The sequence below is a fragment of the Hypomesus transpacificus genome, unplaced genomic scaffold, assembly GCF_021917145.1.
Source record: "Hypomesus transpacificus isolate Combined female unplaced genomic scaffold, fHypTra1 scaffold_105, whole genome shotgun sequence".
Taxonomy (NCBI): Eukaryota; Metazoa; Chordata; class Actinopteri; order Osmeriformes; family Osmeridae; genus Hypomesus; species Hypomesus transpacificus.
The window spans coordinates 449,550-464,152 of NW_025813697.1; the positions used below are offsets into that span (position 1 = coordinate 449,550).

At 40.0% G+C, this 14,603-nt stretch overlaps 1 protein-coding gene across 7 annotated transcripts in view; it reads left to right on the top strand.

Moving 5' to 3' along the window:
* slc37a1 (solute carrier family 37 member 1) overlaps positions 1 to 14,603 on the top strand; it is a 100,491-nt gene that overhangs the window by 25,305 nt on the left and 60,583 nt on the right. For all 7 annotated transcript variants that reach the window (XM_047050245.1, XM_047050248.1, XM_047050246.1 and 4 more), the window contains 6 exons: positions 3,697 to 3,796; positions 4,160 to 4,238; positions 5,701 to 5,836; positions 5,941 to 6,017; positions 7,942 to 8,108; positions 8,796 to 8,848. In XM_047050245.1, coding sequence (XP_046906201.1) covers positions 3,697 to 3,796; positions 4,160 to 4,238; positions 5,701 to 5,836; positions 5,941 to 6,017; positions 7,942 to 8,108; positions 8,796 to 8,848 — 612 coding nt within the window. The remainder of the gene's footprint in view (positions 1 to 3,696; positions 3,797 to 4,159; positions 4,239 to 5,700; positions 5,837 to 5,940; positions 6,018 to 7,941; positions 8,109 to 8,795; positions 8,849 to 14,603) is intronic.

A 14,603-nucleotide genomic window follows, 5' to 3' on the forward strand; every position in this document is an offset into this window, starting at 1 on the left:
ATTAGCCACTTCCCCCTAAATAAATGTCAATCTTACGGTATTTACGTGTTTGGGGGGAAATTTTCAGTTGTGGTACTGTTTGAATCGGGATTCCATTTGAAATACTGCCGTTGACAACCTTATTCGAATACGTTCTAGATGGCTGAGCGGTAAGGGAATCAGGCTATTAATCAGAAGGTTGCCGGTTCGATTCCCGGAAGCGCTAAATGAAGCTGTGTCCTTGGGCAAGGCAATTCACCCTACTTGCCTTGGGGTATGTCCCTGTACTTAGTGTAACTTACTGTAAGTCACTAGATAAGATCGTCTGCTAAATGACTAAATGTAAATATCACCATATATGTCTGTACATTGTATGGGCATGTTCTCATATATGTACACATGCATTGTACAATATATCTTTCCATATAATTTTACATATATTGAAAATATATTCTACCATATATGAAGCATACATGTGACACTATATCTTTACATTTATTACCCATACATTTTCCCATATAAAGCCGCATAGATTATGGTGGTTATTTATGAATACATAATTGCATATATTTTGGGATATATAACCACATATATTGTATATTCATGTTCCATATATTGCAATATATGGAAAACGGCAATTATTGCTGTATTCTGCATTATATTGCAATATATTACATCAAATCAAATTTATTTGTATAGCCCTTTTTACACGCAAGCATGTCACAGAGGGCTACATGAATATATATTATAGTTTATAATATATTAGTAATATATTTATCATCAATATATTATCCCATGTATTTCCATATATAATATATTGGTCAATGTAATGGAAAATAATATATTACAATATATTAAAATGTATTTCAAATCATATATTGGTAAATATATTTTCTTTCCGTAAGGGGAGCTTGCCGAACGACAGGGCACAACCTATATTCTCTCTCATATATATTTATTCATTTATTAGAATGTATTTTCCCACCCTGATTCGTCCTTGAGTTTTTGCACTAAAAGGTCTCCTCTACAGGCTACATGGCTATGAAAACAGCTAACATTTTCTAGTTGGGACTTATGTCCGATGAGTGCCCCTACTTCAGAGCTACATTTTGAGCATTGACAAACTGCCCTGCTTCGGTATATCTAGCTAGTTAGCTTGCCATAATACATTTTTATTTTTTTATTTGATAATTGATCATTTAAAAAAAAAGAGACTATGGACAGATAAGGGAAAATTGTGCCTTGTTTTCGCTTAGTTAATTACATCAACCTCATAATTCGTTTCCATATAGTGGAAACTAAGCATGGGCCGATATAAGATTTAGACGGTATGATAACCTTGAGAAAAAATACCACCGTATTGCGATTAAAGCTCTAAGATATTTTAATTGAACACAATATATTTTATTTTATATACATTTATTTTATATTATATAAAATGTTTGTACAGCAGCAAACATATCGAGTTAAATAGTACAATTCTTAGTTGTATTTTTTACTAAAAAGAACAATACATAATTATTTTAATTAGTTGTATTTAATTTATGCACACACACAGATGGTGGAAGACTTAAATAAAAGTATATACGTGAAACTAGCTAAATGTAGGCCATAATTATTGTACTAAATCCCAGGAATTTCGTATCAGGGCTCGCAAGTTGTATCTAAAGTTGTGTGTGAGATTACCATACCATGTTTTTTGTTGTCTGGTTTTGAACTCTGTATAACTTGACAACTATCAACTCTTCTATCAAGTCTCCCGTTAACTTTCTCAGCGTGTGAAATGGATGAAATGTCTCACAATAAATGCGTGAGATTTGAGAGACCTGTAGTAGGCTAATCTTCTCTTCTTCTTTTTTTCTATGGCTCTGGTGTAACACGAAATTAGCTGATGCTAGCTAGTTAATTAGCCGTCTTATCTGCCTCAGTCAGTAGCATGCCAATAGTACTGTTCAAAGTTAATTTCACCAGTGCTAAACACGCTAACTCTCTTAACTTGTTGCAAATCGTTCAATTTTGCGGATAGTGATGGGTGGTACTCCCGTATATGGGATATAATGCGTATTGCCTCCTCTAGCAACCACTCTTAAACACGTCTTACAAGTTGTATTTTCTTCATCCGTGGCCGTCTGAATGTTTTTGGTACCCGAGTCCCAGGGGTGCACTTCCTTTGGCTATTCTATACATCTGGTGATGACTGACTGCTTGCTCGCACCAACCAGAGGGTTACTTTCTCCGCTGCGTAAAACCTGAGGGATTCCTGCACTTTCCATCTTTGATGAGACATTTAAAAACAACCTGGTGCATTAAAAAAAAATTGACAACCAAGTCAGATAAACATAAAAAAATATGCAGGGCTACAGTAGGCCCAGTGACCAGGATCAATGACCAGGATTGAGAGAGGCTGATATAGAGGGAGTATAAGAGAAGCTGGCAAAGTTTAATGCGCTTTTCCCAACTTACAACGCGCATACTACGGATAACCTGTCATTTGAGCCCCTAGTCTTCAGAAAGGGACTTTGTTACAGACAATGACCATTTTTACACAGGATTGCCCTATTTCTTCGTTTTGATGTAACGGATTCAACTATGTGAGGCTGCCAGAAAGCCTATCACCATTACCTCTTGCACTAAGGGAAATTAGAAGAGAACCCTGTTTCATTCTACATTTCATACACATTCTACTTCATACACATTTAAAGTGTAAATGAGCAGCAACAAATGTATGCTTTTTAATCTATGCAATCTTCATAAATAGGCTAATAATAATAATAATAATTATGCCTATGCATAATTATTTAAAACCTATAGAAATATTATATATATATGTCAGTGATTTTCAACCACTGTGCCGCGGCACACTAGTGTGCCTTGAGAGATCGTCATGTGTGCCGTGAGAAATTATCCAATTTCACTAAATTATAAAAATTAAAAAATAAACATTTATTAATTATTATCTGCAAATAATATGCCATTGTCGAGTGTCTGTAATACATTAACTGGCAGAGTAATGTAATATTCGTCCGGGTGGCAGCAGGTAGCCAATTGCCTCGTTCCTTCTTAGAGACAAGAGAATAAGTGACGCATGTGACAGGTCGTGGTTACAGTGATGGAGAAGTTTAAAAAAAGAAAGAATGCAAACTGGGCCATGGACAAAATTCTGACCTAGATGAAGGCCCTATTAAAAAGAGCACACAGCAGAAGTGTAGTAGCTTGCTAGCTCTACAATTTACCGGGGCTAGGTCTGAATCTAGGAGCAAAACACAGCTGCCATCTATGTAGGTATATGCAGGTAGCAACGTTCGCGCCAATACAAGCAACTCAATCGGGACCATGTTTTTTAGGGGTGGGAAAATAATAAATAATAATAATAAATATATATGAGAGAGCAGAATTGGTTGTGCTCGCCGAAGGCTTGTGCACACCCAATTACATATACTGTATTAGGCTACAGAGTGTCATTTTGTAAACATTATGGTTGGTGGTGTTAGGCAAGATTTTTCCAATGTAAAAAATGTGCCGTGGCTCAAAAAGGTTTGAAAAACACTGATATAAGTAATAAAACAGACCCATCTGCAAGCACACCTCACAATTTCCCCAGAAATTGTACCCTCTCTAGTTAATCAACATTATAACAAGTTATTGGATATTGCAGGTGCTTTGCCCATCATGTTGCAAATGTTTTTTTATTTAAATATAAATACATTTATATTTTAGAGTGAGCTACATAGGAACTGCTCGTCTCTCAGTGAGGTCCAAGCCCCTAGTGGCCAGCCAACGCTACACTCTGATGCAGACTGCAGCTGGAAGCCCTTTGGTGAGGCCCATTTCAGCCATCTTAACTCTCTCTCTATCTGAACTCAAATCTGGTTGTATATTGTTCTTTTTCTCTCTTACTTTCTGCTTATCTCTCTGACGCTCTTTCCCCCGTCTCTCTTCCTCTCTGGTTTTCTATCTTTCTTTACGGTCTTTCTCTTTTGTCCCTTTTAATCTAACTCCCTATTTAAGCCACAGTCACCCTTTTTTATATTGTTTGTTCTCTCTTGTATATTAATTTATGTCTCTTCCATTCACCAATAGATACATAAATATCTAATAAGTAAATAAAACAAGTATCCTTCAGATAACTGGTACTGGTTTCAACAGATTCGAGTCAAAGCAATATTGTCTCCATATTTAGATAAAGGCAACTACAAGCAGCTGTTGGGAGCCATGGACTACTCATTCCTGTGTGCCTATGCTATTGGCATGTACCTCAGGTAAGGTTCATGCAACTGCTAGCCAATCATGGATGAAAACGATGATGAAAACTGTAGCAGCCATACAGTAAAGTGCAGCACTATTTTATCCCCGATAGACAAACAGCTACAACTTCTACCAAACAAACCCACAAAGCATAGGGAAATACACTCAGGTTTTATCCAGCACATTTCAGCACTTAGTGACAGTTGTATCTCACACTTGTCAATTGGTGTTAAACAACACCTTGAGGTTTTTTTCATCTAGGGAAGGTTGAAGTGATAAATGTTTGGTCACGCACCAGATTACTGCATTTAATCTACTCTTCGACAGACATAAGCCATTCTGCCCTCCGTTCCCTCTCTTAGTTTTTCTACACACACTTAATCCAAGACAAGTGTCCATGGTGTACACTTCATGCTGTGTTGAGATGTAGTGTTGCCGTTTTTACTGTACAAAAAGATATGACAGGCAGAATTGTAGTGTTTGTCCTTTTTAAAATGAACACCTTTTTATTGTTGAATTATTGGTTAATTAATTCGATTTCTGTGCATTAATACGGTTTGTTGTGTGACACCGTGTCCTAACTGGATGCGACTGTCGTGTAGCATTGGACGCTCTGTCCACACTGAATCCGTCAAATTGACTTCTGTTACGTCATGTACACTAACCACGTTACTATGACTTCATGTGCAACAGAGCTTTCAACGCAAGCAACGAAAAAAAAAAATTGAAACGGGGTGTCCGACAAAAATTTGCGCCGCTCCCGTCCAGTTAGGAATCAAACTGCTTTTAGTCGCGTTGCTCGCATCCCGTCTCTCGCGTCGCATCAAGTTAGGACACGGTGTAATAAGCCTCTTCGAAAGATTCTAGAAGTTAACTGATGAAGTTAAGATGTTAAGTTCCAGTCTGTTAAAGTGATGTCAGCACATAGATTTTTTTCAATGAATTATTTAAAATTCAGGGAATACTGATGTTCTAAAGTACCGTATTTCTTCGAATAAACACCGCGGCATTTGTTGGTGCAGCGTTTATTCGAGGGCGGCGTTTATTCGAGGGCGGCGTTTAATTAGTAAGAGAGATTTCGTGAGTTGTAGCTGCAGTGCAGCCATAGACAATTTTGTTGCTGACATTGGACAAATGAATTATACAGCTAAAAACGCAGGTTTCATTTACTACCGCTGACCTCCTTGTCTATTCTTCGTTTGTCTATGAATGCGGCAACTCCCTTTCCCATTGGCTATTAATTAGGTGTGCGTTGGTAGGACAAGTGTCTCAAGTGTTTTTACAGTAAGCACCATGCCTAAACGTTCATACACATTAGCTTTCAAATAGAAAGCTGTGCAGAAAGTTATGTACATGTGTAATAAATACTGGGGTTGAATTTAACCAATTAAATAACCGTTATATATACGCTATTTCTTCTGTGCTTCTTCATTGAAAAACATTATTGTGCTGTCATTTTTACCCTAACCCTTACAGTGGTATCATTGGTGAACGCCTGCCCATCCGTTGGTACCTGACAGTGGGCATGTTAACTAGCGGCCTCTTCACTTGTCTGTTTGGCCTGGGCTACATCTATAACATACACAGTGTCGGCTTCTATATATTTGTCCAGGTGAGCAACAGCAGAAGGCCTAGTTCTGCACCTGGAGGGAAAACACATACACAAATACACTGTTAATAAGGCTAATCCTTTAGTTTTATTCCTCTGTGTCTTAGATTGCCAATGGCTTGGTTCAGACCACTGGATGGCCAAGTGTGGTTACCTGTATTGGAAACTGGTTTGGCAAGGGAAGGTGAGGATGGCATCCTGAATCAATCTTAACCCTGTAAGACCCCTTGTTGTAAAATTACGTCACCTTTAGCTCTTTAATTGCTAATTTCTTTTTTTTGAAAGACCAAATGTATGCAATAGCATTGCAAGGCAAGACAATAGGACCCATTGGTTATGGAAATGTGGTTGTTAAAAAAAATCTTATTTGCAAATGTCTTTTTTGGAGAGCTAAAGGTGAATTTTAAATCGGGTCTTACAGGGTTAATTGTATTTTTAATATTTAATGTATGCATGTTTTGTAGAGTATTGAGTTTAAATACACTGCTCAGAAAAATAAAGTGAACTCCTAATTACACATTGGGTCTCAATAAACAAAATATATTCAAGATCAAAACCTTACTGTACATTGTGTAATTTGTTGACAAAATTAAGTAACCGATCAATGGAAACTGAAATCACCAATCGATTGAGAGCTGGAGTCAAACTCACACCAAAAACCAAAGTCAACTATTAAATCACAGGCTATTCCAACTTAAATGAATTTCATCACAGCAACTCATAATGTGACTCAGTAGTGTATATGGCCCCCACATGCCTGTATGCACTCATGACGTCTGGGCATGCTCCTGATGGGACGGTGTATGGTGTCCTGGGGAATCTCCTCCCAGACCTGGATCAGGGTATCAGTGAGCTCCTGGACAGTCTGTGACAATACTTCCAGGCGTTGGATACACCGATACGTAACATTCCAGAGGTTTTCAATTGGATTCATGTCTGGGGAAAGTAAGGGCCAGACAATTGCATCAATGCCTTTTTCATCCAGGAACTGCCTACACAGTCTGGCCACATTCGGCCAGGCAGTCTCCTACATAGGGAGGAAATCCATGGTAACCAAACAGTAGTGAGGGTACCGATGGTTAACTCGTGGAGGTCTGTGTGACCATCCAAGGATATGCCTCCCTAGACTCCACCTCCAAACTGGTCATGCTGGATGATGTTGCAGGCAGCATAACATTCATTGTGTTTCCAGACTCTTTAACGTCTGTCACATGCTCAGTGTGAACCTGCTCTCATCTTTGACAAGAACAGGGCGCTAATAGCAGATCTACCAAATCTGGTGTTCTCTGGCAAATTCCAAATTAAGCTGTACAGTGCAAGGCTGTGAGCACAGGTCCCACTAGGATTTAGGGCCCTCATGACACCCTCATGGAGTCTGTTTCTGACAGTTTGGTCAGAAACATGCACACCAGTAGCCTGCTGGAGGTCATTTGGTAGGGCCCTGGCGGTGCTCCTTTTTGCTTCCTCCTTACACAAATGAGCAGACACCAGCCAAGCTACTGGGTTGAAGCCCTTATATGGTCCTGTCCAGCTTTCCTTATGTAACGGCCCGTCTCCTGGTATCTCTTCCATGCTCTCACAAGTGCATGCTGTACAAGACTCACACAGCAAACCTTCTTGCAACGGCATGTATGGGTGTGCCATCCTGGACTACCTGTGCAGCCTGAATGTGCTGCAAGTACTGCCTCATGCTACCAGTAGTGACAAGGACAATAGCAGGATGAGAAACGAGAAGAGAATCAGTTAGAAAGGGTAAGGAGAGAGCAATTGTCTATGGCAACTATCTGCAAAACCATTCCCTTTTTGGGAATAGTCTTGCTGTTGCCTCTCCAGTGTTCCTGTTTCATTTGCACCAAAACATGTCACATTGATTTACAATAATTTATGCTTCCTATCCTAACCTGGATAGACCGATACCTCTGAAGTTTAATTGACTTGGTGTTATACTGTCATGATTAAGTGTTTCCTTAAATGTTTTGAGCAGTGTATATATAAAGTAACTAATATGCTAATTTGACATTAACTTATTTTGTCTGTGTGAGTAGTGCATGTCATAAGACTTCCATAACCTATTATGACACAACTAACTCTGGTCTGGTTTATGTCAGACGAGGCCTGATCATGGGCCTATGGAACTCCCACACCTCCGTAGGGAACATCCTAGGCTCCCTGATAGCTGGATACTGGGTCTCTTCTAACTGGGGATTGTCTTTTATCGTTCCTGGTCTCATAATAGCCCTCATGGGCCTGGTCTGCTTCCTCTTCCTCATCGAACGTGAGTAGTGCCCTGTCATTGGCTAGGTAGAGACAGGCAAGGAAGAGCTTACATTGATTGGAGATAGGGTAGACAGGGTGATCCTATCCTATAGGGTACCCAGGGTGTCCTAAATATAAGTTTATAATGTCTGAAATGTCTGTTATTTACTTGCTACATTGTATTTTTAGTATGTTGTGTTTACTTTGTGTTGTGTGAGGTGAGCAAAGACTGATGGAAGGCGACATCGAATGTACCTCAAATATAATGTATGAGGCACCAAAATATGCTTCCAATTGTTCTCTGAGCAACTTTACATATTTCAGCACCTCATACATCACATTGGATTCTGCTTTCCCATCAACATTGCCGTTCAGTTTATTCACAAGCTAGCTACTTATTGTTTAAAGTAATTGTATGGTGTTTGAAGTAATTATATAGTTTTAACATGAGAAGTGTCAATTTATCGAGACGTTTAACAGTAACTCATGTCCTTTTACTTTTTAAATTGTCCATTGATAGCTTGAGGTATTAATAAAGAGTTTATATTGGTTGACATTTTTCAGGTAAGGTTTTGTTGCAAACTTGTTCTAAATTGCATTCCAAGTGGCAATAAAAAATCTTATGACTTAACTAAATTCATGTAGCCAGATTTTTCTTCTCTTGGATAGAATGTTTGTTCTCACCTAGTTGTTTTTCTTCACCCAGATCCAAATGATTTGATGACCATCCATGCCCAGAACCCGGTACTTTGCAGTAATGTGAGTCTGCCTGCCTGCCTCTTTGCCTGTCTCTCGAAAAGGATATGCAGTGTAGGCCACAGACTTTGGCAAGATACAACCTATATTTACATTTAGTCATTTAGCAGACGCTCTTATCCAGAGCAACTTACAGTAAGTACAGGGACATTCCCCCCGAGGCAAGTAGGGTGAAGTGCCTTGCCCAAGGACACAACGTCATTTGGCACGGCGGGGAATCGATCCAGCAACCTTCTGATTACTAGCCCGACTCCCTAACCGCTCAGCCATCTGACTCCCATATTCATATATATTTATTATTATTTTCGCACCCTAACTAGTTCCTCAATTTTTGCATTACATAGACAGTCTCTGTGTCAAAATGTGTGTTTTGTTCCTGAAAGAATTGCCTGTATCGGCTGGTAGGTTCATTTGCGCGGTTTAGGCATAACTCAAATGTTTGTGGCGAAAAGTGAAGCTACCGGTGGATAATTAGCTAGTCACAGTCACAACGTCACAAATCTGCACACGATTACCTATAGTAGAACATCAGTTCGGTAGCTCTTTGGCTTCCAGGAGATAACTAGCTAGCGTCACTATGTCCAATCCTGACCGGTTTTTGACTAACATTCTGATAAAATGCCACTTCAAATATTGATAAAAATGATTGTATCACGTTTTCAGCTGATTTCACGTTAAGCTTTAACTTCTTACCTTTCGAGCTAAATATTGTTAAAATATTTAGAGTTAGCTAGCCTTTACTAGAGCCGGTAAAAAGACGCTGGCGCCGGTAAATTAGCCGTGCGCTACCCTTGTCCAAACCCGACCGCACTTCTATCCTTGTAGTAAACACTTACCGCTGCTGTTTTCCAGGGATATTAACTTTATCCACGGTCACCAAACTGACCATCAATGCTTTCAACATATCCGGGGACATAGTTATGTCCTTCACAATAAGATATCACGCATGTCAGTCCCTTGCAAAACCTACAAACATTTTTATCCAAAGAACACCGATGTGTACCGCATGTGTACAGAACATTGAAAACATATGTTAATTTAACGTTTATTCAGTTGTCCCCATTAAATTAGAAAGTCATGAAATATGAAGCAATAGTCAATCATATATTTAGAGACCTCAAACATTGATTGGGGTCAAAGGTAACAGGACGGTTAGCTAAAGACAAATGACTTGTGCAAATCTTTGAAAATATGAACATTTATTTAAAAAAACGGACAAAAAGAAAATACTAAATTACTCAGGACACAAATAACATTTAAAATACTCCTCATCACCCAGCTCCTCGTCCCAACCCACACACATGATAAAATACTTGATGTAGCCTAGATTATGAGAAAAAAACAAACATTTGATTATGTCTGCCTTTACGTTTCAGACAGAACAAACCTGCTGTTGCAACTTGACATCAAACGTGTTTCCCTGCCCCCCTCCCTTCACCCCCTCGACTACAGATCACCTCACACATGATGGTGTATTTTCATTGGCTATACAAAGTAATGTTAAACTAGCGTTAAAAAAAATACACTCACATGCAAACCCATAGTAGCAGTACGATGACAATACAGAAACACTTTTTTCCAGAGTAAATATTGTCGCCCGAGCGTTGCCCGAGTGGTCTTTCGGCTTTCTCTCATCAATGTAACTTTCCTATATTATTTAGACATGTAAACGTCCATATATGTTCATGAAATTTGACACATAGATTGTTTGGTATGCCTAAAATAATACTACTTACACTTTGCTGGCGATCGCAAAAGAAAATGCTGGCAAAAAGACCGGAAACTGCATGACATCGGAAAATTCGGGTTTGGACAATAGGAGTTTACAGCGGTCGGGATTGGACACAGTGACGTTAGCTAAAACTGCAAAAAGATGGCTGCAGAAATGCCACAGGCATAGGCCAGGATGATAACATCTTATGTAGCTAGCTATGTTACCAGGCTGTGATAAACGTCCTGTATTTTTACCTTTTGTACTGGTTAGCTCTAGCAATACCACACAGCAGTACTAGTTATATGAGCTGTACAAGTTACTTACCGGTCAGTGCGTCAGTTCTGAACCTAAGAGCAAAACGGAGCACAGCCTGCTAGGTTGTGCTCTTCTGTAGCTGATATGCAATTCTCCTGTAGCTGATATGCAAAGCACCGAATGTACTACCAGCTGGTAGCCAGCTACAGTACTAGCTACCAACCAGTTAGCTAATACTTCATCATCTTTGTTTTCCCTGTATTTGTGCTGTTGAGCTAGTATTGTTGTGGGACTGATAGATTATTAAAGCAGTAACCCATGAGCCTGTTCCATAAAGGCCACTCAAGAAATCTGGGATTACAGTCCCAAACCTGACTTGAACTAACCTAACAAGTCAGTCAGGGCTAAAGCGGTTCCATAAAGGCCAATTCTAGTTCACGCAATCGGACTAATTCATGTCAGATTCCAAAAGTCAAGATAATTACAGTTGCCCCCTTTTCTTAAGCAGCCCGAGAGGCAGGACATGGATCATATCGATCCACTACGGCAAAACGTAATGTTCACAACCACGTGACTTCTTCCCAAAATAATGTTTTCTTTAAACCGCATACTATGACAGCTCATCTACCACTTAATCAAAAATAAAAAACACACCATGATTGACATGATTGAATAATAGGCAATGTAGGTCAAGGTCCTTTTTTATAGACCTTTCATTGATTAAAAGAACATACACCCTCTAAACACATCTAAATTTACTTTTTTGACATTGTTTTAAATAAATACTATTAACCAATACATTATCCAGTAGCCTAACTTTTCAACATGGATTTGTGTCGGGAAAATGGCCATAAGTGTAAAGTAGGCTATGTAGATATGTATCATTCTGAAATCATTTTTAATCATTGTTTAATGCATTGATTATTTATTTAAGTTGATTTTCTATAAATGTAAATGTGTTAACATTATTTATAGATGTCAACCATAAAATTCAAAACACAACAAAACAAAAACAAAGTCACCTTAAGGTTACATTTACATTAATTTATTTAGCAGACGCTTTTATCCAAAGCGACTTCCAAGAGAGAGGTTTACAAAAGTGCATAGGTCAATGATCATAAACAACGAGATAGCCCCAAAAGCATTGTGGGTAGCCAAAACATGAAGCATACATTGTGAAAAGCAAATAAGTGCCAATGGGAAGAAACATAAGAGCATGTAGTTAAACAAGTAACAATTAAACAACATGAACCTCCAAAAACAGTCTACCTGTAGGAAAGCAAGAAACAATAACATAATTCACAGCAAGTACACAAAGTTAAATCAGTTACAACTAACCGCTCTCGAGAGGTGGGACCACCAGACGGTTGTCAGAAGAAGACCGTAGACGGCGGGTGGGGGTGTAAGGCTGGAGGAGAGACTTGATGTAGTTGGATGCAGTCCCGTTCACCGCTCGGTGAAGGTTGGGCTTCAGTCATCATACGTTGTCTACATTCAGGAAGGGTAATGATACAGAGATACATCACACGCTAGTCAGATTGATATTCTTAAATTATGAACAGAATGACAGGTGTCTTCTTCGTACGAATATAGGTACTTTTATCTGAAGGGTTGCTGTCATATTTGGGTGTGCTTTGCCTTCGGCAAGGGCTCAACCATTGTTATCTCACATATATATTATTATTATTTATTTATTTTCCCACCCCTAAAACTTTGTCAATATTTGGACTACATAGACAACCTAGGTGTCAAAAGTTTCGTCTTGGTAGCGATTGAGTTGCTTGTATTGGGATTTACGTTCCGTTGCACAGTTTAGGAGGTTACATTTACATTTATGCATTTAGCAGACGCTTTTATCCAAAGCGACTTCCAAGAGAGAGCTTTACAAAAGAGCATAGGTCACTGATCATAACAACGAGGTAGTCCCAAACATTGCAAGCAGCCAAAACATGAAGCATACATTGTGGAAAACTAAACAAGTGCCAAAAGGGAAGACCCATAAGAGCATGCAGTTATACAAGTTTACAAATTAAAACAACATGAACCACAAAAAGTGCAAATTAAAACAACATGAACCACAAAAAGTGCAGGACTGTACCTGTGGAGGAACAATCAATAGTAAAAATATTTCACAGCGAGTACAAGACTTAACTTCGTTATAACTAACCTACAAGAGCAACAAGTCACTCAATAAGAGTCATTGTGATCCTGGAGGAAACTAGCAACAGGTCTAGCCAAGCATTCCTAAGTGCCGTTGTACTCCCGGAACAAGTGTGTCTTGAGCCTTTTCTTGAAGGTGGGGAGACAGTCGGTGTCCCTGATGGAGGTGGGGAGCTGGTTCCACCATTGGGGGGCCAGGCAGGAGAAGAGCTTGTGTTGGGACCTGGCTGTCTTGAGCGGTGGGACCACCTGGCGGTTGTCTGAGGAAGACCGTAGGTGATGGGTGGGGGTGTAAGGTTACAGGAGAGACTTGATGTAGTCGGATGCAGTCCCGTTCACTGCTCGGAAGGTCAGTACCAGGGTCTTGAATCGGATACGGGCGTTGATGGGTAGCCAGTGGAGAGAGATGAGGAACGAGGTAACATGGGAGCGTCTGGGTAGATTGTAGACCAGGTGGGCCGCGGCGTTTTGAATCCTCTGAAGAGGGCGGGTTGCACATGCTGGGAGACCAGCGAGCAGCGAGTTGTAGTAGTCCAACTTGGAGAGGACCATTGCTTGGACTAGTAGCTGGGTGGAGTGCTCAGACAGGTATCTCCTGATCTTCCGGATGTTGTAGAGGGTGAATCTACAAGACCGGGAGACTGCGGCAATGTGGGCCGTGAGGGAGAGCTCGTCACCCATTGTAACCCCAAGGTTCCTGGCAGAGGATGAAGGGGTCACCGTCGCAGATCCCAGGGTGATTGACAGGTTACAACGTTTTTGTGGCGACAAAGTGCCTTTAGTCGACGAAGGGTAATCTGTGCTAGCTACGTCACCACGTCAACACACGTTAGCAACGACGCATGGATACAACGTGATAGAGACGTTCTAGCATGCAAATTGGAGCTTGGATTACGATTGAAAAATACCACCCCAAAAAAATCTCAACCATTTAGCTTTGTTGAGAAAGCGATTTCGAGTGGAACTGCCTTCTCGGATTTTTGATTTAGGTCGCTAAAGTCTTTGTAAATTGAGCGAGTGCGGGTCGCCCGTGAGACCGCCTAGTCTTTTAGGCGGCAGCCTTGCTAGAAAGTGTCATAGTAGGATTTTCTTTGCTAATTTTGTAGTTCAACTTTACACGAAAAAACAGATACTGTAGAGGGAAATGTTATGACGATATGACTATTGTGAAGACATCCAGGTGGTGAGATTTTAATGTAGGTTGCTGTAAAAACTTTGATTTGTTTGCTTCGTGAGAGCCCCATCAGCCTCCGCTGACGATTGCGGCAGCAACAACAGTGTTGTCGATCTGCTCTGATGAGTCTTTTCTTAATTTCGCACCAGTGTCAATTCTACATCCAAATGGAGAGCAGTGTTTTAAAGATATGGCGATTGTGAAGACAGCCAGCGGGTCAGCATATTTTTGTTATTTGTATAAAACTCGGAACTTGAGTGAGACTGCGTCTTGTTTTGACGTTACAGACTCGGCTCGCCCTCTGGCAGTGTGTAGTAGTAGGCTACAGTCCGTTTGGACCCCTCCACATTTGCGATCAAAATATTAGTGCATGACTGGTCTACTAGTCCAGCGATCTTTCCATTGCTTCACAATCAAATCCGTTCCACTTTATCAGTAGGGAGAATACCCAGGAT